Genomic DNA, 25432 nt, shown 5'->3' with positions numbered 1-25432 from the left:
CAGAAGGTAGAACATTTACTTATTTATTTGTATAGTGCCCCACCTGTTAGCTCTAGGCAGTTTATCATACATAAAACAAAACAAAGACATAGGGGCCATTCTTACGATCACAAAAATCTATTTTTGTGATCGTAAGAACCACTGGGCTCGCAGCCGAGCCCGGTGATTCTAGAGCGGCTAACCCGCTCCTGTAGCCCGCCCCTTAGCCCGGGTTTGCGGAGCGAGCGCTCTGCAAGCCCAGGCTATCTGCTCGTGAGTAGCCGCGGCATGGCTCCGTGGCTACTCGAGAGTAGACCCCCAGCTGGGAGGCTTAAAAGCAGCCTCCTGGCTCGGGGGTCTCCTCAGTATGCCCTGCGTGCTCGCGCAGGGCATACTGGGGCTTCTGGGGGCCATGCGGCCCCCGAGCTCCCCAGCCCCCACTGGCTCGGCACCGGCCATCATGTGGGCGACCAATCCAGCCGCCCAGGGATCCCTGCCTACTCGTGAGTGGGGAGAGCGGGCTTAGCCCGCTCATGAACGGGGAGAGCAAGCTTAGCCCGCTCTTCCCACTCAGTGCCCTAAACTGGGTCTCACTGATCGTGAGACTCGGTCCATTGTCAATTAAAACCAGTTTTAAAACAAACAGTTTTGAAAAACCCTGGAAGGTCAGACCAAAGGGTTCTCTTGAAGGCCTGATAATAATGCCCTTTTTGCTAAATCCCATCGGTGTCCTCTGGCCCAAGCCACTCCTTTCCCATTTCTCTCAAAGAGCTGCTTGCCCTGCCCCCACCACTTAGCTGGCCAATGCACTTGTGTGGTGACCCCCCTCAAATGGCTGTTACACAAGCATATCAGCAAAACAGTGGCAGAGAGGTAAGCGGTTTGTTGTTTACTTGGGATGCCAGTGGGAGAAAGTGTTTAGCTGCCATTAAAGGTATACTCCACATTCCTCTCTGCCCCCCTGTCCCAACCTCCACCAGCCCCCACTTGCCCTCTGCGCCCACTGCTCTTTCTCCCCCTTTATAAGAAAAGAAAGCAAGACATCTCTGCCAGCTACCAACCCATAAGCCTACTAAAGTGTGGTAAGAGCTATGCTAGGCATTTTTATGAAAAATTAGTGGACTGGATTGACTTGGAAGATATTTTGGTGGATGAACAGGCTGGGTTTAGGGACAGCTATTCTACTATAGATCAAGTCCAAGTATTGCAGTATTTGGTTGAAAAGTTTTCCACAAAACCAAATAGATGGTATGCTGCTTTTGTGGTATTTAAGAGTGCTTTTCACAAGCAGCTGGACTCTGCAACTGAAAGTTTGGTGTAGTTTGTTAGAACAACTTACAAAATAAATTTAAATGAAGAAAAGTCAGACAATGTTGTGTCTTGGCAGCAATATTATTTAATTTTTATATTAACTCTCTTGTTTCCCATCTGAAGGATTTGAGATGCCATCCACCAAAGTTGGTTTGCTGGTTCTACTTTATGCAGATGATGCCATTCTACTTTCCCAGTCAGTGATCAGATTAAGGTGAGTCTTGAGGGCCCTTTCTTTGTATTGCGATCAACAGATACAAGAAATAAATTATGATAAAACTAAAATAATTGAATATGATAAAAGACCTAAAATAAGAAAATGGCTGTTGAATAATCATAGGTTGGAGCAGCTTATCTGCTTTAAATATCTTGGTGTTGTTGTGCAAGCATTGGGCAGTAGAACAGCACACTTAAACTATGTTTTGCAAAATGCCCAGAGATCTGCAAGGGCTGTTTTAACGTTCTATCAATCCAAGGGTGCTCTTGTTCTTGCTGTGTTTAAACAATATTTATTCAAGTCCCATACCCAACTTATCTATGGGGTGGGGGGGGGCGGCAAATTGGTCCATATACAAAACTTGCAAAACTTGAAGTTCACATATGATATTTTGAGAAGCTTATTGCAGACACCACACTGTGTTTTGAATGCAGGGCTCCATTTGGAAGCAGGTGTTACAAAAGTAGAAGTATTTTTGAATTATGGTAAGAGTTAGAATTTCATCCTACTGGCATAATTCCCTTGTTATATTAAATAAATTTTCATCTTTCTGGAAGCATTCACTAGAAACGAAATCATGTCATTATGGCTTCTTGGACTTTCTTTTATCAATGGGCTATGAAAAGGTTAATGATTAATCAGTGAGTGGGTGACACGACAGATAGAACTGAGTCATGTGACTAAGTCTGTGGTGCTGGGTTGGGCACTCAGGTTTTTAACATCAAGCCCGCAGGTTTCTTGGTCAGATTCAGGGTGGATTTGATTTAAATCAAACTGATTTAAATCACGATTTAAATCATTAGCAGGGTGGATAAAAATCAATGATTTTTTTAAAAAAATCAAAAAAATCCAATTTAAATTTAAAAAATCCGATTTTTTTTAAATCATTGATTTTTATCCATCCTGCTAGTGATTTAAATCGTGATTTAAATCGTGATTTAAATCAGTTTGATTTAAATCAAATCCACCCTAGTCAGATTACTGTTAAATATCACAAAGCTTTTTCTTTAGCCTGTTTAGATGCATTGTGTACTGCAGGGCTTGAAGAAGATAAGCAGAATCCCTATGTCTGTATTATTACAGGAAGTATTGAAACAGCAACTCATTTTTTGTTATACTGTGATATTTATGATTACATTCACTGTTATTTGCTGCCATTTAAAAGAAGACTTCCCAGGATGTTCTGAAATGTTATCTTTTCTCAGATAAGAATGATATGTTATCTTTAACTGTAGCAAAGTTTTGTTTTACAGGAAGGAAGGCTTGACAGAAGATAAGTTGATTGGAATGTTGTATTGTTATAATTAAACCATTTGATTAGTGATATGCAAGTATTAGTCAGTCATCTCTCCTTTCTGTGATCAAAATAAAGATGCAATCAGTCCATCAGTCAGTCATCCACCACCACCCTTTCTCATCCTACTGGAGCACACTGCTAGTTTTCTCCACCTTACCAATTGGGGGCATGTGTCTTTCCCCCCCACAAAAAAAAACAAGCTAGGAATGCCTACTTAGGCAGCATGACTTAAAAATGCTGAACATCCATCTGGAGAGGGGGAGAGAGAGAGAGCGTGCACACACCTCAGGCAGGAAAATATATTGGACTGCTCTTGGTGGACCTTTATGGGTGCTAGCTTCAGGGTGCGGAATGCTGGTGTCATGTGGGTGATCTAATGAGCAAAGCAGCCCCACTTCTCTTAAGAATTCCCAATTGGGGAGTACTAGGTTGCTTCCACAGTGGATCCCTTGGGGCTGCTGAGTCATTGCTCTTCTGTAATCAGCCAGAACTGAAACTTGGTGCTGCATGGAACCTCTATTTTATAAATACTTCTAAAATACCTCTGTAGCCATCTTAAGTGGTGCAGCGGGGAAATGCTTGACTAACAAACGGAAGGTTGACAGTTCGAATCCCCCGCTGGTACTATATCGGGCAGCAGCGATATAGGAAGATGCTGAAAGGCATCATCTCATACTGCATGGGAGGAGGCAATGGTAAACCCCTCCTGTATTCTACCAAAGAAAACCACATGGCTCTGTGGGCATGAGGAGTCAACATCGACTTGACGGCACACTTTACCTTTAAAATACCTCTATTTTCATATCTCTGTCCTGAACCCATGAGGTTGGGGAAAGTAGGGTTTCAGCACCCTGGAGAGCTCCACATGAGCCACTTTCTCAAGGAAGGCCAGAGGCGGAATGAGACCATAATACCTCCAGACTTGCATTATCTTCCCAGGTTCTGCTTCCCTGCCTGGAAAGCAAGAAAGATTTTAAAAGGTAGTACTTTGGCCTAGTCAGTGTTTAGCTTCTTCTTTGCTTCATCAAGTCCCTGATGGCCCATTGCCAGCTCTCTTGTGCAGGCTTAGGGGAACATGAGGTATGGGATGTGGAAGAGGCCAGATCATTGGGGGCATGGGGGTTCATGCTCTGAGTGTGCTGATTCTGGGGTCTCCTGTGCCATTCCAGGGATTCCCAGCTGGAAAGCTCAGACTCAAGCCTGGCAACAGGGCTTGGGGGATGGCTGCTCCCCCTTATTCGGGGTCATACTCTGTGCTACTGTTCAGGGCTAGGGTGACAATGACAGCATTGCCTCTCACTTTTGTGGGGGCCAGGGCAAAAGTAGTTTGTAGGGCATCTTGAATCAAGATTGTTTTCAGCCCTGCCAGAAGTAGTAGAATCTCTGTTGCTGTGCTAAGTGTGGGGTCCTCCTTTAGTCATTGAGCCCTGGATGCCTGTTCCCCCTACCCACTGCCAGGCCCATGTTTTCGAGAGCCCTGCTCTGCTTTTTTCCAAAGCCAATACCCTTCTATAATGTTTACTTAGAAGTAAGTCCCATTTAGCAACAAGAAGCAACTGCCCTGAACACCTTTGCATAAGAGCGGAATATAAGTGTGAAAATTAACTGAACATCTCTATTTGCAGATTCTGCCTCTTATTTAAAAGGTATAAGAGTTCTGAAAAAGCTTCAATAGTACTTGGCCTGTCTACACTGGATCCGATAGGCTGATGCTGCCATCTAATTTATTGTCCTAAAAATAACCAACTATCAGGTATGAAAACACAGGACCACTCAGAATGCACCAGATGATCATGACACCATCTGGATTCTCCATAAAGAGCAAGTGGCAATTTCAGAGAAAAGAGCTAGTGTGGAAGCAACCTTAGGTCCGCTCAAGCTGCAACCCCACCCTATTAATTGGTTACATAAATCAAACTAATTTAATACAGATTAGGTACACCATCACAAACTTCCACTTTTTTGTGCTCGCCCTCAGAATGTTTTTTGCATCCTTTCAGAGCATGCGTGTGGGTGAAGCAAAAAACATTGATCTGCATCCATCATATCTATTTTCAGCAGAGCTGGTTTGTTGTTATGATAGTATTATGAGCCTTATGGATACACCACTGGAGCACCAGAGGGAGGTACTGGCAGACTCAAGGTAACCTGCAGATGACTGGTTTCACAGTCATCTAAATAAGAAAACCTAAGGGGGCCCCAAACCCTAAAACTACTCCACGATAACCCAACGGAGCAGAATGTTAATGAACTTAGAAGGCAGTTAACAGACAACTAGGTGGGCAGAGCTAATAGAATTTAGGGGCAAAGAAGGGGAAAGGAAAGCAGGAAAGATTTCTGCTTGAAGAATACTGCTTCAAGACAGTCACAACTCCTTCTACTTCTGAGAGGGAAAGATGCCTAAAACTTTCACCATGCTTGGGCATAGGCTCAGGTAACATATGCATACCAAAGTTATACTGTAACATTTTGTTGCGGATCCATACCTGTATGTGTTCTATGCTCCTGATTATTGAACGCAGAATGCAATAATCACCCTAGATCCACCTGGTAATGTGATGCCATGACAAACTCAGGAATCTTGGACTACCAGTCTTCACCTGATTTCTGGCCTACTATACATTACTTCCCCCAATAATCTAGGGATCCCAGCAATTCATCACACACTATTCTCCTTCCACCTAGGCCCCCTTCACACATAACAGCAATCTGTGGGTCCAATGGACCTGCAGTTTGCCTCCATCCCACCCCACCCCCACTCTCCTAGATTATCACAATCCCACTCTGGGAGCTGTCAACAGGGGCAGGATTGACTGTGTGGGCTTTCTCTGACCCTGGAAGGACAGCCCGCATCAGCCAATGGGGTAAAATCCCAATCTGGATGACACGGAAGAGGGAATGGACCCTCAGTTGGGCGAGTGAAACTCACTACAGACTGAGGGCTCATTTCGAGGACTGGCGGAGAAACTGGAACCACGGTTGAGTTCCAATTGTTCCGTCAACATGGCGGGTGAACCTGAGGTTAGTTCACCTCTGGTTCCCCGTTGAGTCCAAAAGGTGGCCCAGTAGACTAGACTTAAATAACCCAAATTGAATCAGATCTCTGCTTCCCTCATTTTATGACACTGCTGACACCTCGTGACTACAAATGGTACTACAAGAAGCCAGAGTGGCAGTGGTGTCATGCTGCCCCTTTCCCACGAATCAGAGGAAAAAAGCAGAACCCAGCCATATTGTCTCCTTTCTGCAATACTTCAAGTAATTAAAGGGCTGTAGGCTCAGTCTCAGAGCATCTGCTTTGCATGCAGAATGTCCCAAGTTCAATCTCTGGCATTTCCAGTTATATTGGCAGGCAGAGCTGGAAAGACTCCCTTTTAAAGGTCTGAGGCCTTAGAGGGTTGCAGCAGTCAAAATAGGCAGCACTGGTCCAGATGGATCAATGGCCTGACTCACTAGAAGGCAGATCCATGTTTTCTTATAGATAGAAGTGAGATAGTTTTGCGACGCGTAGCGCTAATAACTTTGTGTTTGGTTACTCTTCCTCATGAGTCTTCATCACTGATATAAATACACCCAAAGAAGAAATATTCTGTATACAGAGAACTGACAGTAGACTTCGAATCTGATGCTGCTGATAAATCCCTTTAAAACAGAGCTGCACAACTTTGCCCCTCCTGCAGATGTTAGATGACAACTACCATAACACCTGTGGGCGGCTGTGGATGATGGGAGCTGTAGTCCAAACACAGGGCCAAAGTCGTGCAGTCCTGCTTTAAACAATATTTTTTCCACAAAATATGCCAATGAATTTAAACAAAAACTCTCTTGTTTGTATAATACACAAAAAAACTATAGCCCTATCTCCCACCCAGCACGTTCAACTTTCGGTTCATAATCTCTGGGTCCCCCCACTAAAAAAAAAAAGTGACCAACATCAACCGCAGTGTGACCAGTTCAACATTTTAATCATCTTGCTTCCAATGTACACTGATAATAAAAAACCACAATACAAGCTTTTTCACCTGTCACTGGGACTGTGGCTCCACTTGGCACCAGGCCCCACTGGTAGGTCTTTCCCCTCCCCACGCACACCAACCCCACATTCCATGCCCACAGGGATGGCAGGATCAAAAGAATGCATCCATTTTCCTTCAGTGAAACTATCAAGATTTTTTCCATGATGATGATGATCAATTTGGGAGGGGATCTAATTAGGGATGAGCCCAAACAAGCTCAGACAGCTGCGGACAGGGCAAGGAGCTGAGCGGTTCCCTGAAAAAGCAGGTCCTTACCTGCTCTTGCACAAGCCTCACTGCTTTTCTGGGTGTGACGCTCACTCGACAAAAGGCTGCATGTGGCTGCAGCGCTGCTCCCTGCAGCCTGTGCACAGCATCGGCACGCACATGGCCACCACACACGCCTGGAGGCCATGTGCGGAACACCATGCAAAGGCTGCAGGAAGGTGCGCCGTAGCCTTTTGGAGAGTGAGCACCTTGCCCGGAAAAGTGGTGGGGTGGCGCACCTGCTTTTTAAAAGGGAACCACTCCCCACCCCACTTAACCGGTTCCGCTGCGGGTGCCCGAGCCGGTTCGGCGCTTCCCTAAGGAGGCGCCGAACTGGTTCATGCACATCGCTAGATCTAATTCCCCAAGATTCTTCTCTGGGACATTGTAGAAGGACTGAAAATAGACTGAGGAGGAGCAAAGGGGAAGGATAAGGGGCATAACGAGAAACAGATTCTGACAATATTATCCTTGTTAAAGTAATTGGGGATTAGAAAAAAAATCTTAAAATCTGGGCTAAAAGAACTTAAAAAAACATTGGGAGAAACTGCCCCACAGAAAGTGTGGCTTGCATGCATGCTTTCATATGTAATTTTCACATCTCATGCATATACCACTCATGAGGCTACAGCTGGCAGTGGTAAATTGGTGCTCTGTGTGGGTCTGATGCAGCCTCCTATTAGAGACACACGTGGTTCAAAAACCACACTGAAGAACATGCTAGTTTGCTTTAAAAACAACAACACACCAGTTAAAACTTGTGGCCAAGGGTTATAACACACCCAGTTCCCTCACACACATCAAAATGGACTCTGGATATCCCTCCTCCGCCTCTGCCACTCTGTTGGAGAGCTACTGAGGACTTCCCTCTTCTGGAGGCTCCAGCAGATCACAGCACGAAGAAGCCAACACACCAGTTTTCTGACACAAGATGGCTGCTAGGGCTCCAACAGAAGAGAGCTGGGCACTCTTGCTCCAGAACGCAACCAGAAATAGCAGCTCACCATAGTGGAAACCCATAGCGAAGCCTCCCTCATAAGTTTCAAGCAGAAGTTGCAAGCAGACATATAGTTAAAATAGACACACTGCAAGAGACATTCTCTTGTTAGGGCACTTAAGTGAACTGGGCAGCATGGGAGCAAAAACTTCTCTTAACGTGCACACTGTGTATTATGTATCTTCTACATAGTGGATCAGTCCTGATCGAGTGAACAGTCAGGAAAAGGGAAGCTTCGCCAAAAGGGGATAATCCAAAACCCGCAGGAGAGTGAAGTTCCTCCAGGGTGAGGGCTACGTCCAGAAACACCAATCATCCCAAAATGTGAGGAAGGCTGCAGACTGCAGAACGCATTGGCCTACGGGCACCAATGCAGGGACAAGACCGCAACGCAACCCTGCCGGCTGCCAGTGACATTGTGGCTTCTGTCTTTTGCCCAGCATGGACCAGATCTCATACAGATCCCTAGTCAAGTCAAGAGACCTGTGGTAGTTTCTTGTTCTCATTTGTGGTCTTCTTAATGGCAAGTGCTTCTGCTTTGCTTAGGACCTAGAGGCAGGAAGAGAGAAATCCATGTTGTTTCCATGTAACAAATCAATCTATATGCATTTGTGAAGATTTATTCAGCCCAGCATGGCATCCCTCCCGTGGCTGCTGCAGGTATCTATCCTGAGTTTCTTTTGAGACTGTGAGTGAGCCCTCTGGGGACAGGGAACCACCTTCTCATTATCCTGTTTCTATGTAAGCCATTTTGAAAATGTTGTGGTGTTAGGCAGCATATACATAAATAAATAATGATGGATGATGATGATAATTTACAGCACTATTTGTCATATATATATATATATATATATATATATATATATATATATATATATCCCTATACATCAAGGCACCTGAGTCAGCCACTGTACGAAAAGGATCCCGGTCATCTCTGCAAAAGGCCGATTTTTAAATTACTAATAAAGTATACATACACCATCAATGTGCATGGCACTTTAAAAAGCATGGATCTCTGCCCCAATAGGTTTACAATCTATAGTTCACAAGGGGAGCCAGCAGAGGAAGAGGAGCGGATGGAGGTAGAGGCAAACAGGGGAAGAATATGCATTTACTTGATATACTTATAGTGGGAATCTGATTTTGGAAAGCTTGTTTCTTTTGCTTAGGCTGCGATGAGAAAATGTCAGAAATTTATATCTGAGTATGCTATTTTATTTATTTATTGTATTTCTATACCACCCCATATAAAATCTCTGCACAGCTTACAATTAAAACTCAACAACAATGAAAACCTAAAATCATATAAAACAAAATACTAAGCAATAAAACATTAAGACATTATAAACTAAAAGCCTGATAAATCAGGCATGTTTTCAAAAGTCACTTAAAAACAGCCAGAGATGTGAAGGTTCTGATTTCATTTGGGAGCAGATTCCAGAGCCCTCGGGCAACCCTAAAGAAGGCCTGGTTTTGGGTTGCCAACAAACGAGCCAGTGGTAATCGCACTGTTTTTCAATCAACTGGATGTTGAATGTTTTTAGGATAACTGATACATTGATTTGATATATGTCTGTCACTCTTTCAATCTAGCTGTTGAAAAGCAGGATGGTTTTTTTTAACCTATAGGCTCTTTTCATGGTTCAAGTGTGTGAGTTCCGCCCTGCCTTTCGGTCTAGACAAACGAATGGATGCACTGAGGAGGAGGAGTTCAAATGGAGAGGGAGCAGGAATGTGTGCCCCTCTTTAAACAATGCATATTCTGACCCCTGAGATTGCTTGTTCATTATGAAAATGGGCCCCGAGTAAGAAACTGCTCCACCCATTTCTCCCGACATCAGCTTACTGGCTGTTTTAATATTTTAGAGTTGGTTTTTATTGTTTTAGATTGTGGTTTTAATGTTATTATTTTTGTAATCCACTTCAAGGACACTGTCAGTTGTGCAGTATATACATATAATAAATAAATACTCAGAGGGGTGGGGAAGAGTGTGGCTTCCTTCAGTAAAAAGAACAGAGCAGAAGCAAATTCTGCGAAAATGGTTCCACGACTTCACTGAACCAGTCTTTTTGTTGGATTCAATATGTGTTTCAGTGCACAAAAGGAGGACATGTCCGTGAACAGGACATAAGTAAGGCACTTGCTACACACACACACACACACACACACACACACACACACACACACACACACACACACACACACACACACACTCTCTCTTTTCAAAAGAACCCAGGAGCGCTGGCTTCCACTGACCCAATGACTGGGCTCTAAACGCCTTCTAGTGAACCCAGGTGTTTGCCCCACACCTTGTACTCACATCCTTCATGACTTTTTCTTTGAGCTCGGCGTGAGTTAAGGGTCTCTGGTCTTCTTCTGTGATTGCATCATGGCTTAGTCTGCAAAGGGAAAACAAAGAACAAAAACAGTGAAGAGAGACTCCTTGATAGTAACCACTAAACCAGAGTTCTCTCAAAATGAGACAGCGCCTATTTTCTGTTGTTCCAAAAACCAGTGGCCACCATGACATCCCAAATAACCCAGGAATGCTTATTTCACATCTCCAAGGAATTCCAATTTCCAGAGCTTCCTCTTCTCTTATGAAACCAACTAGATCCCATTTGTCCTCAGAGATATCTGCTTTGTTTCTAAGTGGGGTAACCCCGACCTGATAGCAGTTCTGTACTTTTAAGCAGAGTCAAAAAAACAAACACACACGGGAAGTACAACCTTTTACTAGCATAGAGATACAATTAGGAAGCAGCACCAGAAGACTTTTTGCGTATTGTGCTATTACCCAATTATGGCCCAGAACTGTTGCAGCAAGGAAACCAACCAACCAACCCACCCACCCACCCACCCACCCAGACACCTGGTAGCCCTAGTTTTAACCCACTATATTCCATACTTATCCTAAAATATTTCCTAGTCCTTTCCTTGGCTTTAATCCAGTAGACTTCATTCTGTTCACAAGGATCTCAACGTTCTTGAATTCCAGACCCACTCAGACACTCCTTTGCATAATTGCTTTGTCCTAGTTTGGTGGGCAGGGGGTGGGGGAGACAATCCATGGCCTCTTGGGATGGGATTTATTCTCACCCCACTTCTGATTTATTTAAAATATCTGGATCCAACCTTTCTACCTAAACCAAACTTCTGAGACAGCTCGCAACAGAATGAAAGACAATCAATTGCAATAAAACCAACAAATAATTGCATCAGGCATCTCACATCAATGGCAGCCAATTTCTCTGGCTGGCTCTCTCCCTCCCCTCCAGCAACAACTTCCTGTGCTTTGTCTCCTCCCTCAACGGAGGAAACGAAGTGCACAAGTTGCTGGAGGGGGGACGGGGAGAGAAAGAGGGAGAGACCAGCTGGCACAAAACACTGCTGGCTGGGGCTGCATGCCGCTCCTCAAAAAGTGAGGAAGGGGGAGAGGGGTGGGGCTTGCAAAGCAGAGAGTGGCAGAGGACGTGGCAATAAAGGTAAGGCAGGCATGGCAGCAGCAGATGGGTGGGGTGATGGCGGGGGTGCCTACACCTGCCGCCCCTTAGCACACTTGCACCTGAGGCCATTGTCTCACTTCACCTTGTAGGCAAGGCACCGCTGCTGGGATGAGCAGAGACAACTGCTCTCCACCTGCTAAATGTTAGTCTGCAGTTACCACTGGCTTGTCTGGCGGTGACTCAGAGATAAGCCTTTGCTGTAGTTGCTCTGGGGCTGTGGAACACTCTCTATCCAAGTTAGAGCTGCACCATCTCTGACAGCCTTCAGAAGAACTTGGAAGGAAGACCTACCTGTGCAGTCAGGCTTTTAGTTGAATTTTAAATCTGATTTTAATTTTAACCATCCATTTTGATTGTATGGTGTATAGCTTTTAACCTATTGTAAACTGCCATGAGAAGTTTGTGTTTGGCGGTATATTAATGTGATTAAAAAACCAAACCAACAAACAAACAGGAATGCCACCACTTTACAAGGTGCCTCCCTGCTTAGTTAAAGGGGGTTCTTACCCAGCAGTGGGTGGCCGAATGTGGACTGGAGCAAATGGAATCGGAGGCTTCTGTCCAAAAAGCAGTTGCACTGTTTCCACAGCATCATAGGCCAGTTCCTGTTCCTGAGAAGAGACAGAATTTAGAGTTTGGGGGCTAGAGGCTGGCTGTTTCCCCTGCTACAGATTTAAACCTTTTAAAAAAAAATTAAATTAAGTCCCCAAGGTTAACCACCCTGTCCTTTCTATTAACCCAGATTTATCATATTTCCCCACTAGAACATAAGAACAGCCCTGCTGGATCAGGCCCAAGGCCCATCTAGTCCAGCATCCTGTTTCGCACAGTGGCCCACCAGATGCCGCTGGAAGCCACAGGCAGGAGTTGAGGGCGTGCCCTCTCTCCTGCCATTACTCCCCTGCAACTGGTACTCAGAGGCACCCTGCCCTTGAGGCTGAAGGTGGACCACAGCCCTCTGACTAGTAGCCATTGATAGACCTCTCCTCCATGAAGTCATCCAAACCCCTCTTAAAGCCATCCAGGTTGTTGGCCGTCACCACATCCTGTGGCAGAGAGTTCCACAAGTGGATCATGCGTTGTGTTAGAACTGAGGTTAGAACTGAGCAAACTATTGGCTGCAGAGCTCTTGTAAGAATCTTGGCCTTCAGTTTTTAAACATGAGGTTCTAGTCCTCATGACTGCAGACATGCATTTGGAAGAACTAAAGACACAAAATGCTGAAGTTGGAAATAAAGAAAGTAAAAACAAAGTTAACATTATGTTTCTAACCACTGTGATCTTCACTGTACAGTGCCAAAAGTAATGTTTTTCCTATACTAGGGCAGCTAGAAATAAAGAAGCAGCAGTGTTTAATTGGTTAGATTCACTTATTTAAAGAAAAGTTTAATAGGTGAAAAAGGAGTTGCAGACTAACTTGGAATAATTTGTTTAAAAATCATGTTTAAAATATTTATAAAAACTGAAGGCAGCAAGTATCTTTTTTTTTTAAAGAGGCATGATCCCTTTTCTTTCAAACTGTAGGAAATGCCTCTTAAGATGCAGTTGGCTATCATACATGCATGCATGATCTGAATATCAAAGAAAGTATGTTTCTTTCTGCACAAGTGCTGTATTTACCCCACATGCAAATTTAATCAGTTTTAGTTGATTAGTGGACTCAGACTCCTTTAATTGGGCAACAGTCTCAGTTAGACTTGATTATATGGAGAAATATGCATGAACAATTATGATGAAACAGAAAAATCAACGTGGATGGAACAGGATCTGTCAGAGACTCCTGTATTCTGCTGCCATATCTTTCCAGCAAACTCCACACAGACCTTCAGTCACCACATGGAAAATTCTAGCATTTTCCATGTGGCAACTGGCACGGCAGCAGGACTGGGCCACACAGCCCAGACAAGTGAGTGGAATGTTACTGCCTCCAGTCCTAGAAGGTTTTAAGGAAACCCTCACTCTCCAAAATAAATGAGCTGGAAACATGAAAACACATACACACAACACCCCTCTCCAGCACTTGCTGCTTCCTCCTGCCTGTTAACCCTTCATACCTCGGCGGTCAAGTAGGAATACATAGTTAACAGATTGTTGGTCTGTCTCTCAATCAAGCTCAAGTAGACTGGAACGTTCTCATCCCGTGCGGCTGTTGTTCCCCCAAGCACTTTTTCCAGAACTGAGTGGTCGCACTCCAGCTTCCAGAAGAGAGACTCAATCGCTTCCAGAGGAGTAGGAAAGAAAGCAAAATCAATGAAGTCTGGCTCCCAAGTCCCTGCCTCTAACTGCTAGCTCCCCCTCTCCTCCCAGAGAATCCCTGGGGCTCAGCTTCCCTCCACTCTGATGGGTCATAGTCATTGGTCAATATAAACTAAGTGAATCTGTCTAATCCTCCTTTAAAGCCATCAGTTCATCTTGTGACTCTGAATTCCATAAGACAGGCTGGAGTCAAGCGTCTGCTGTTTTTTGTTTTCTATCCTCAAGAGAACTGAAAGTAGTCTGAAAGGGCGATGGCTGCTTGCAGAGTGTACACTCATCCCACTTTCACCTCTAAAAAACAGGTCTTTGTATCATTTCCAAAACATACAAAACCTTTTTGACCAGAGGCGACAGTGGGTGGGTGGGGACTCAGAGTGTGTATATGTGTGTGTGTGTGTGTGCGCGCACACATGTGTACACACACACCCCATGGCAAAAAAAAAAAGCGCCACTTAAACGACTTTCAACTCTCCTAAATGCTACAGTCTATCATCTCCAGCCTTAATTATATGTTGCACTGAATAGAAGATAAACTTCCTTTCCTTTGTCCTGAGCTTGCTGCCAATCAATACCGCTGGATAAGCCCAAAGTTCTCGTATTTTGGGAAAGAAAATATTTTCTCTCTACGAAGCTTCTGCCTTCAGACATCCTCTGCTTATCTCTGTCTGTTGGCTGACAGCCCTGAGACTCACAAAGCCTCTGAATACACACTCATGAGCCAGCAGCAAAACATTAAAAGGAAAGGCTAAATATAGGAATATCAAGACACAAAAACAGGCAGGTACCAGGGCCTACTTGGCATTGACACCGCAGTTGTGGAAGTCCTTCCCCCTAGGGAGACGCGACAAGCTCCATCTCTCCCTACTTTTAGATAGGTTTTGAAAAACTTTTAATACAGTAGTTTGAATTTATGCTGTTTTAAATTGTTTTCTGCTGTACAGGCCCTCCAGCACCGCTGCATGTGTCTAAAACAAGCTGTGGTGCTGCAAGACAGGGCTAATGTGCCACTACTTAAAATTGCATAGCATCACACAACTGCGATGGTGCCGTTTTAAGCAGCAGCACACTGTCCTGTAATACCATGGGTGTTTTTTAGACACTTGCAGCAGCGTGGGAGGGTCTGTAGCCAATTGTGCTTTGCTGCACATAACATCAGCCACAGAAATTTCAACAGCAGCAGACCCAACATAGAATAAAAAGGCCTGGGTGAATAAATTGTTTTTCCCCTGGTACATAAAACTCATGCACCAGGCATATGCACCTAGGAGTGTATTCGAAAGAGGGGTACCACCATTTAAAAGTGGTACCCCTGCTAAATTGGCAAAGAGGCACCTTTTAACGTAGTGATTCTCTTTATTTAGCAGGGGGAGAGTAACTGGCCCTATCCACCCCCAGCACAGTACCTCCAGTGACTGTTGCTGGGGTCTATCTTATGTTTCTTTTAGATTGTGAGCCGTTTGGGGACAGGGATCCATCTTATTTGTTTATTATTTCTCTGTGTAAATGGCCCTGAGCCATTTTTGGAAGGGCAGTATAGAAATCGAATAAATAATAATAAAAGGCCCAGTCCCTGGTCTCCACCCACCCCTTCTCAGTAGCTGGGAGATACCTGCAGAAGAGTCTACCAGAATGAACTTACTTTATTTGAGTAGGCTCTACTAGATATATCCCTTACCTACTGAGCGCAAGCAGACAGGAACATAGGAGGCTGCCTCATACTGAATCAGACCATTGGTCCATCTAGCTCAGTATTGTCTACACCAGGGTTTCTTAACCTTGGGCCCCCAGATGTTGTTGGACTACAACTCCCATCATCCTTAGCCACAAAGGCCGTGTCTGGGGATGATGGGAGTTGTAGTCCAACATCATCTTGGGGCCCAAGGTTAAGAAACCCTGGTCTACACAGACTGGCAGTGGCTTCTTCAAGGTTACAGGCAGCCCTGTCTTGGAGATGCCAGGGAGGGAACTTGGAACTTTCTGCATACAAGCATGTAGGTGCTTCTCCCAGAACAGCCCCCATCCCCTAAGGGGAATATCTTGAAGTGCTCACATGTAGTCTCCCATTCAAATGCAAACCAGGGTATACCCTGCTTAGCAAAATGGAGAATTCATGCTTACTACCACAAGACCAGCTCTTCTCCCAATCAATGAATATTGGAATAGGCAAACTATAAAGCTGTATATGGCTTGGTAGCAAGGTAACTTTGGACAGCAGAACTGCACAGGAAGCCAGGGCAAAACTGGTGAGATGCATTCTGCATCACCCATGCCATTTGGCAGCCTGGCTGCAGCATTGTGAACTATCCAAAATTTCCGAGAGGCTTCAATATAAAAGCATTGCAGTGACTTCCTTACAATACTGAACAAAAGAAAAGACGGTGGCCAGGACTGGGGCAGTAGCAGTAGCAGACTGGGGCAGTAGCAGTCTCCGTAAACAGGAAGGTCCCCAAGGTAAGGTTAGGGAGCATCCCACAATTTGAGTAACAATGGGCAACAATAAAGTTTGCTCTGGAGAGCACAGCATCTGGCATGGCATGTGGCATCCTCAGAATATGGGGTCAAGCTAGATGTGTCACCACTTTTCTGCCGTAGCAGAAAGCCAAAGAAAATAGCAGCTGTGGAACTCCTGATCTGGATTGGGACTGCAGCATTGTGGAGGGGAAGGGTACTCTTCCCACCTCCCATGCGACAGTCCCAATGAAAACTGTGTCCTCTAAGCTGCCATTTGCCCTGAGATTCAGGGGCGTAGGGTCCATTGGACAAGCGGGTGCATTTGCACCCAGGCCCAGAAGGATCAAGGGACCCCACAAGGCTCTACAGACCCTTGGCCAGGGTGTGACATTGCCCCCTAAACGTTCCTCTTCCTCCCCCCTCCAGCTGCGTGACTCCCAATCACGGCCAGCGAGCTGTTTCTCTTTTTTCAGGCAGGAGGATGATGGCTGCAGAGAAAGGAAAGGATTAAACCAGCCCAGGGATTGGTCCTCCTTCCTTTAGTGGTGCTCCTCCCCCGCTCGGCAATTCATTGCAGAGTTGGGGAGGGAGCAGGAAGGAAGCATGGCCACAAGGAGAGCTGGAAAGGAAAGTCAAACAAACAACCCTTATCTGTCCCCCTCCCCGCCACTGAATGTGATTTCTTCCCTCAGAAGCCAATGTGTGTTTTTCTCCTTCCCACATTCATGAACTCTGTGTGTGTGTGTGTGTGTGTGTGTGTGTGTGTGTGTGTGTGTGTGTGTGAGAGAGAGAGAGAGAGAGACCATTCCCAACTGAAAGCCTCCCTTAGTGTGTCTCTCCCCTGTCCCCAAGCCCTTGTTTGTGCTTGTGTGAGAGATTTTTAACTTTTTTAAAAAAGATTTTAAATTATGGAGTTCTTCCCAATAAGTTCTAACCCATGTGATCTTCCCCTCAGAACTTGCAGTGAGTTATTTTCCTCTCCAGGGAAAAGAAAACAGAAAGCAAGAGAGAGTGTGAGACAGGTGGAGTTTATCGGCTGGTCTGTGGTGGTGGTTAAATATGTATTCAATTGTTTTTCAACCAACCAAGTTCTCAAAATGGTATATATAGCAGAGAGAGAGAGAGATTTTTAAACTTTCAAAAAAAAATTCAAAGCAGCACAACAAGGTGCCAAATGTAAGCCAACACTATTCTAATACAAACTTGTAATAAACCCTCCCCACCCCAATAGTATACCCTCTTGTGATTCACTACAAACAGTATTAAAGGCTTTAAAAATAATAAGTGGAAAGAAAAATGCTCTAACAACATAGATCTTTTTCTGTTTTTCCCTGCCTGTTGGTTTATTAAGTGCTGGTTGTTGGACTTGAAGACTGCTTGTAGCCTTAATCTGGTGTGGGTGGGTGAGGGTGAGAGAGAGCGCAAATAGGGATAGGAACATGGCTCGGGGTTGTATGCATGCATATATAGGTCACAGTAGTAGGCATATGTTAAGCATATGTTAAGAATGTTTCTGAGCTAGGGGAATGTGTGTGCAGGGTGTGGAAGTGTATGCAGAGGGTGCAATATTATATGCACAGAAGGGAAAGAAAAGGCATGCTAAGAATCTTGTTTTCATCATGTCCTTACAGTTTTTCTGCAAATAATTAATAGTCCTTAATAGTTTTTCTTGCTACGCCCCCGCTGAGATGGTACATGCTACTGGCACCGTCACTAACAAATATCAGCTCCAGTGAACAATATTCATTGGGACGGTGCTGTGGCAGTGTGTGTGTGTGGGGGGGGGGTGAATTCCCCACCACTACCAACTCAGAACATGTTTGCATCCCTCCCTCCCTAGTCACGTATAGCCAGGTTCTCTAACGGCACCTCCCTGGATAGAGAAAAAACTCTCATCATACCCCCTCACTTACCACTTTTGAGCTGCTCCCAAATCTTGTAGAGGCCCTTCAGTTTAAGCTCAATCCTTTTGGTCTCGTTCACAGCTTCCTCCTGCCGCAATTCAGCATCCTGTAGCCGCAACTGCTCCTCCTTCATCTTCTTGGCCCCCTGCTCTCGGACCTTCTCTATCTCACGGCAGAGCTGGAAGAATAGAAGATTGAGGGGGAAATTTAAATGAAAGCTACGATTCGGTCTATACTAACATAATCCCACACGCATATTTCCCAGCTATGAAACAAAGCATTGTTCTTTTCGTCTTGGAATCCTTGTCAAAGCTTGTGCTCCACATTCCTGAGGTGGCTGCTCCTCATTTCGGCATCCTGGAGTTAACAAATTCTGCCAGCAGACTGTTCCACTAATTTGCATATAGTCCAGCTGCCAGATCTGCTCACCTTCACCCCTTCCTCAATCTGGAAGTTCATTTTCCTTGTTGGGTGCTAGAAGCCATGGGGGAGAAATGCACACAAAACGTTTGCTTCCCTTTCTAAAAAGAAAACAAGAACGAAACAAGGTTCTCCTCACTCACCTCGTTGATTTGTTCCCATAGCTGCTCCTTCCGACTGTTTTGCTCATTGACGTAGTTGAACTGGGCAAAGTTCCGTTCATCCACTAAGATGGGAAGGAAAAGCATCAGGCAGATTTCAGGCCCCATAACCCATTTTGTGATGCTCTTCCTGAGCAATGTAGTACCATCTAGTGCAGGGCTGGGCAAATTGGGCCTTCCAGATGTTCTTGAACTACAACTCCCATCGCCCCCAGCCACAATTTATTGTGGCTGGGGATGATGGGAGCTGTGGTTCACCAACTTCTGGAGGGCCAAGTCTGCCCAGCCCTGCTCTAAGGCAGTGTTTTTCAGACTTTTAAGAAGCAAGTATCTCTTAACTTCTGAAAAATTCAAGCACTACCTCAGTTTTCAAGCAGATTTTATATTTACAGGATGTGTGCCGCATGTTGGAAGAGCAGCTGTGTATATAGGCCCTTGATATGGCAAATGTTTGATCTAGTGTGGGTAGAGTCCATCTCAGCCCTTTTTCGAGTTTATGTGTGGGCTAGAGGTTACGCTGGCCAAAGCTAATAGGGCTGAACCCTTCACCACGCAAAGTGCAGCATGCCAAACTATTGCTGGGAAATATAGAGTGCTGCCCACTGCACAACGCACCAATTTTTTCAAACTGAAAAGAGAAAGAGGCAAGAGAGAGACACACAGGAAAAGAGACTAGAGCCCCATCCAGACATTACATTATACCATAGTAAAGATGTCTGTGTGAGTGACTGTATCTGTCTTAATTGAAAAAGTGAACCTGGATACACAGGAAGCTGCCATATACTGAGCCAGACCATTGGTCCATCTAGCTCAATACTGTCTACACAGACTGGCAGCGGTTTCTCCAAGGTTTCAGGCAGGAATCTCTCTCAGCCCTATCTTGCAGATACAGGCCCCTCAAATGCATGGTACAGATAGGAAGTGTACTCTTGTACCTGAGCTCAACATACTATGTGAATAATTGTTCCTGTGTACAGATCTGAACCTGTATTCACTGTATACTCATTGTACGCATGTTCAGCATAATGTCTGAACAGAGCTTCCTTCTAGGCAGTAACCAGTAGAAGAGACCAAGCAGACAGTTTTCTCTCCACCCTCCTCCTCACTGGACCCCCCACCGCCTCTTCTTCCTGCACCCTTTGTCTATGTTTCATGTACCCCCAGGAACTATGGGGGGAAATGGTCCCTTCCCCACAACAGCCCCCTGCCCTACACATCACCTGCAGTGTATTTTTCCACAGCAACCTCCAGGTTGTCGGTGCTTGTAAGCTTCAGGAACCTCTTGAAAGTACTTTCATAAGTGTTCAGCATCTCCTCCTGAGGGTCATGCTCCTTGCGCTCTTGCTCTGAAGGGAGAGGAAAAACAATTAGGACAGGAGGCGAGATGAAGCCTGCCTGATACTTTCCCTTCCCACCTTTGTAAACAAGAGAGACCAGGATCTAAGGGTTCTTAGCAGTAGATTGGCAAAGGTTCCTGAATCCCCATTGTTTAACAAGAGCATGAGCCAAAAGGCTTTTTCTCTTCTTACCCTAAATTAGGCTGCTGAAATGAAGAAAGCTTGGGAGAAAATCAGAAGTGGATTTGTGTGTTGTGAACAAAGTTCTGTTACTGAAAACAACCCCCTGGGCTGAGCGTGTGCTCAGAGGTACCCTGGCCCTTAATTCTAAGTGTGTTTATCTGCGTAAATTACTATTTTACACCTGCTTCCACTGCTGGAGCTCAGGGTTCCAGCAAAAAACGATGTAGATTCTGTAAACCTGCCCCCATCCTCATAACAACCCAAGAGGCCCAGTTCCAATCACCACCTTACATACTTTGTTTTATTTGTTTAACCTATCTGTATGCCACCCTTCAGTTAAAAACAAAAAACCAAAATCTCTCAGCAACCTGTGAATAAACTGTTGTTGTTTTCAAGTTGGAAAAGGTATGGTTTATTCACAGATTGCTATAAATTGACAGCAGATGGCGCTAAGAATATTACACAAGTAACATCCTTGCATGTCATGTGGATTTCGCATTTTATCACTGTGATTTGAGCTGAAGTTGGAATATATCACTCTCTAGATGAGCCCATTGACTTCTAGAAAGCTGCGCTTGAAATCACTAGGTTCCTTCCAGTTATGCCAGCTGTCCTGGCTTCAAATACACCCACCTAGGCATACTGGCTCCTAGCCTCCCCTGCCCCACACCTCGTTTTTCTTTGGCCTGAAATGCCTCCTCAGTGAGCATCCGCTCCTGCAGCTTGATGGCAATGAATTCACTCATGCGATGGTCGTGGTCCAAGATGCGGTTTAATTCTCTCATCTCCGATTCATACTGAGCAAGATCCTTCTTTGCCTTGTCCTGCAGTTGGGCCAGGCGGGTCCGTGCTTCGTCTCTGCATTTGCCCCAATGAGAAAGTACAGGGTGAGGAAACCCAGGATCCCAGTTCTTAACTCTACAGATGCTCTAAGCCAGGGATTCTCAACATTGGGTCCCCAGATGTTAGTGGACTTCTACTCCCATAATCCCCAGCCCCAGTGTCCATAATCGCCCCAAAGGTTGGGGATTATGGGAGTTGAAGTCCAATAACATCTGGGGACCCAACGTTGAGAATCCCTGCTCTAAGCCACACTATTTCCATTTCCCCAAAGAAAGCTAGCAGAGTGACAGCTGGTGTGCTCTAAGGATGAAGAGTGCAAGTGCCAGGTTCAATTCCCAGCATCTCGTTATTATTATTTTACATTTATATCACACTCTTCCTCCAAGGAGCTACATGGTTATTTTTATCCTCACAACAACCCTGTGAGGTAGGTTAGGCTGAGAGATACGTGACTGGCCCAGAGCCATGCAAGCAGAATGGCAAGTAGCAGAGCTGTTTGAGGAAAAGCTTCTGCTTGGGCCCCTGGAGAGCTGTTGCCAGTCAAAGCAGACAGTCCTGGTCTTGGTGGACTAACGGTGTGATTTGGTATGGAAAATGTAGAAAGCTGCTTTATACCGAATCAGACCAGTGCTCCATCTAGCTCAGTATTGTCTACACTGACTCTCCAAGGCTTTAGGCAGGAGTCTTTCCTAGCCCTTCCAGGAAATGCCAAGGATTGAATCTGGGACCTTCTGTATGCAAAGCAGATGGTCACTTGTCACTTCTGAGAGGTTTCACATGAGGAGGGACCGTAACCCAATGGTAGAGCATCCAGAAGGCCTCAGGTTTAATCTTGCCATCTTCACTTCAAAGGCTCTTGGTTAGCAAGGCTGGCAAAAATACCTTTGCACAAGACTTCAGAAAGCCTCAGACAGGTGGGGTGGACATTACTGCGCCAGATGGGCTAACTCCATTTGTTGGCCAAACTAGACCATTTTGGACAACTGCTTGTTTGTTGAATGTGGCTTGCCCTGTTTACTTATATACAGTGTGTGTGGGGTGGAGGGGTGGGTACTGACCTTTAGACCAAAAGGAACATATGAGGGAAGGGGGTGAAATCTACTACCACATCTTACCTTGCTGCCTTAAGCAATCCCACCCCCCAGCCCGCCCAACCTCACTTCTGGTATCTAAGCTTAGCTGAGTATAGATTACTTTAAAAATCACCAAAGCACAGCACAGCAGGGTAAGACAGGGGAGGACAGGTTTCACTATCCTCCCTCACATACTCCTTTTGGTATAAGAAGTAGACCCCCCACCCCCACCCCCACCTCGTAGATAAATGGGGCAAGTGCATTTTTAACAAAAGTGCAGTTACCCTGAATGTCTAGTGTATCTCAAAGGCAGTTTCCTATCTTCCAAGCAAAAGCCAAGCTCCCGGGCTCTCCATTCCCCAAAGATACTAGACCACACCTCCTTACAGTGAAACCAAATGTCCTGGCTCTCATTTCTGAATCCACGTTCCTAGCTCTATTATACCAGATTTCCCTTGGTTGAAACCATGCTATGAGTGTTTTGCAGTTTAGAAAAAAAAAGAAGAAGAAGAACTTGGCACTGGGCAAACATTGTGTATCCCAAGAATAAAGTTTAAATCAAGATTCTAGTCGTTATGGTTGCAGAAATAGGCTCGCAGGTGCATGAGCAATATCTGGCGAACTCTCTGAAACCAGAGGGAGACTTTAGGTACTGAGGGATCATGGAGTGGAAATCTGTGCTCTGCCCATTCCTGCTCCAACCTTCGCCAGCAAACACAACACATTAAAGGATATCTACAAACATTCATAATTTACATTTGCACAGAATTCTTGACACAGAATTTGATGGACGTGATTATTTGATGGACTGAATGTTTATCCCTCCCCCTCCAAGAAGCTTCAGGTTATGGACACAGTTCTTTGCCCCTTGCCAGTCTTTATCCTCAGCAATAACCCTGTGAAGCATGTTAGACTGAGAGAGAACAATTGGCCTACGGCTGCTCAGTGAGCTTCATGGCAGCGGGGAGGCGTGGTAGTCCCAAGTTCAGCCCGACAGGCTAACTTCTCTTTGAGTTGTCTCGAAGCCAAATATTCATTCTTTTCATGCAGAAGGCACACAGTCCTGGCTAGAGGCCAGAGCTAAGGTTAGAATTCAGAAACTGGGGCTTGGGAAGAGGCGGAGCCAATACTTTCTGAAGCTATCACAGTGCACGGTGGGGGCAAGGAGAGAGGCAGTGGGGTAACAGAGAGGGAGGGTAGGATGCCGGACAAGGGAACGTTTCCCCACAGTGCACAGGAGGAGCCCCTCTCCCAACCTTGCGTCGTAGGCCACAGACGACGTGCTGATGATGGCCCCAATGGCTGTGCGTGTAGTCATCAGCTCCTGCGGAAGGAAAAGAAGAGAAAGGGAGCCTCCAGACCCATCTCCCTATTAGAACTCAACCTCGCCATCCTGGTACAAAACTCCAGTTCCTTAGTGTTGCTCAGTCACGGCTCTTCTTCTCTTGCCAACCCACTTGCCAAATGCTTCACCGCAGAAGTACAAAGGCTAAGGCCAAGCATTTCATTCTTGTTTCCCTCCCCCCGCCCCATATCTACACAAAGCTGCATGTGTTTAAAAAGGGACCTGCTGATCACTGAAGTCAGACCTTGACAAGTTTTCTTTGGATCTAGGAGCCATCCCAAAATTGTGGGGGCCAAAGAATGGACACTTGACAAAATTACAGGACTTAGCAATGGACATTGTGGAGGGAGAGGGTCAATGGGCTTCTCTTTATCCCCTTTACAAGTGGCATACACAGAACAGAAACAAGGCTTCCTGGCACAAGTAAGACTGTATTTAATAGCTGTCTCTCTGAATTTCGTAGTCTAGGTGCCACAGTTAAATGTCCAAGCACCGTGACTCCCTGGCGCCTGAGATAGCCCTGACAAGTGACTCCTCAGCAGTTCTACCCTACTCGGATTGCACACATAATTCAACATGGATATTTGGGAGGTTTGCCACAACACAGCTGAAGGTTGCGTTATGGACAGAACAATTCAGGTGATGTGTTCGCCCTAAGCAACAAAATCACCTGAGCAATAATTTTTCTTTTTCTTTTATTTATTTATTTTTTAAGTAGCAGAGTGGTTAAAACAAGACCCAGCACATATGGAGACTTTGGTTCAGCTCACATTTGGAAATCTTCACAGAAGTGGGGCCATTAAATATGGGTTGACATGTTCTTGACAGATTTTGAACCATTAAGAAGACCCCTTTAAGCCTTGGAGGAAAACGGGGCTGATTGCACCCCATTTGGGAAGTTAAAAGAATATTAAAACTTTGTGTTCAGTGTTTTGCAACTCCATCTTCTAGGAGGTTTTCCAGACTGCGAGCCTTATTGCAGGAGAAAGCGGCTTAAGTGAGCACAAGTTAAGACAAGAGCACATAAAGTACCTTTAAGCTCATACCGTAGAAGCGTAAATAAGCATAAATAGGCGTAAAGCCGAGGCCATTCACATTGGTTCACTTTGCCCAGCCTGAGCTCTGGGAAGCTTCATATTCCCTTGTCACACTTCTTCTAGCCACCCCATCTTAGTCGCTACTTCCTGGCCCCCAGAAGAGGCACTGCTGCTCCCTCTGGGACCGATGCCAGTGCAGCTGCTCCATGAGGAGGAGGTGGCCGCCTCATCCTTACTGCTCCACCAGGTGCTCTGGTCACCCCAGCTTCTCTCCACCACTCCCTCCCATTGCTGGAGCTGCCGCCACTGCTTAGATTAAGCAGTCAAAAAGGCAACTTGCGTGCCTCCAAAAAAGTGCTCGTCTGGGATTGGTTGGATTGCTCATTCTCTGGGATCGAGATTTGCTAATCCCATGCAACCATTCTCAACACTCCCCCAAAGTACAACTTTTTAAAAATGCATATATTATGCAGTAAGTATCAATCGTCAAGAAAAAACTGAATACAGCCTCTGACTATATGAACAAAACTATACTGATGTTGCTGTAAATCCCTCCATAGTATGAATGTCCCTCGACCCTAAGCATAGCAGGGCAGGAGTAAATTGCCGTTTGGAAATACTCCAAGTAAGGGTCAGCCACAAGGTTAAGTGCCCTGTTTCATTCACCACCCCTTTGTAATGTTACCTAAAAGTGCCCTTTTTATTAATACGGATATTGGGGCATCAACAACCCGTTAGGCACCATGTTAACTGAAAGAACTAAGCACTTACAGTGCTAGGGGATCAAGGAGATCCCACAAAATGCCACCCAAGTATTGCAAGTATGTTTCA

General features: G+C 45.3%; 1 protein-coding gene across 4 annotated transcripts in view; it reads right to left on the bottom strand.

Moving 5' to 3' along the window:
- Positions 1 to 6750: 6750 nt before the first annotated feature.
- Positions 6751 to 25432, bottom strand: part of ODAD1 (outer dynein arm docking complex subunit 1) — a 32471-nt gene continuing 13789 nt past the window's right edge. For all 4 annotated transcript variants that reach the window (XM_053263493.1, XM_053263492.1, XM_053263494.1 and 1 more), the window contains exons 8-16: positions 23476 to 23543; positions 20974 to 21161; positions 20004 to 20129; positions 18766 to 18848; positions 18212 to 18380; positions 13646 to 13809; positions 12099 to 12202; positions 10406 to 10484; positions 6751 to 8633 (exon numbers count right to left, since the gene is read on the bottom strand). In XM_053263493.1, the coding sequence (XP_053119468.1) occupies positions 8559 to 8633; positions 10406 to 10484; positions 12099 to 12202; positions 13646 to 13809; positions 18212 to 18380; positions 18766 to 18848; positions 20004 to 20129; positions 20974 to 21161; positions 23476 to 23543 (1056 nt within the window). In that variant the 3' untranslated portion in view covers positions 6751 to 8558. The remainder of the gene's footprint in view (positions 8634 to 10405; positions 10485 to 12098; positions 12203 to 13645; positions 13810 to 18211; positions 18381 to 18765; positions 18849 to 20003; positions 20130 to 20973; positions 21162 to 23475; positions 23544 to 25432) is intronic.

This window comes from Hemicordylus capensis, chromosome 6, assembly GCF_027244095.1.
Source record: "Hemicordylus capensis ecotype Gifberg chromosome 6, rHemCap1.1.pri, whole genome shotgun sequence".
NCBI classification, from domain to species: domain Eukaryota; kingdom Metazoa; phylum Chordata; class Lepidosauria; order Squamata; family Cordylidae; genus Hemicordylus; species Hemicordylus capensis.
The sequence above is the reverse complement of the archived record's forward strand: the minus strand, read 5'-3'. Positions and strand labels throughout refer to the sequence as shown.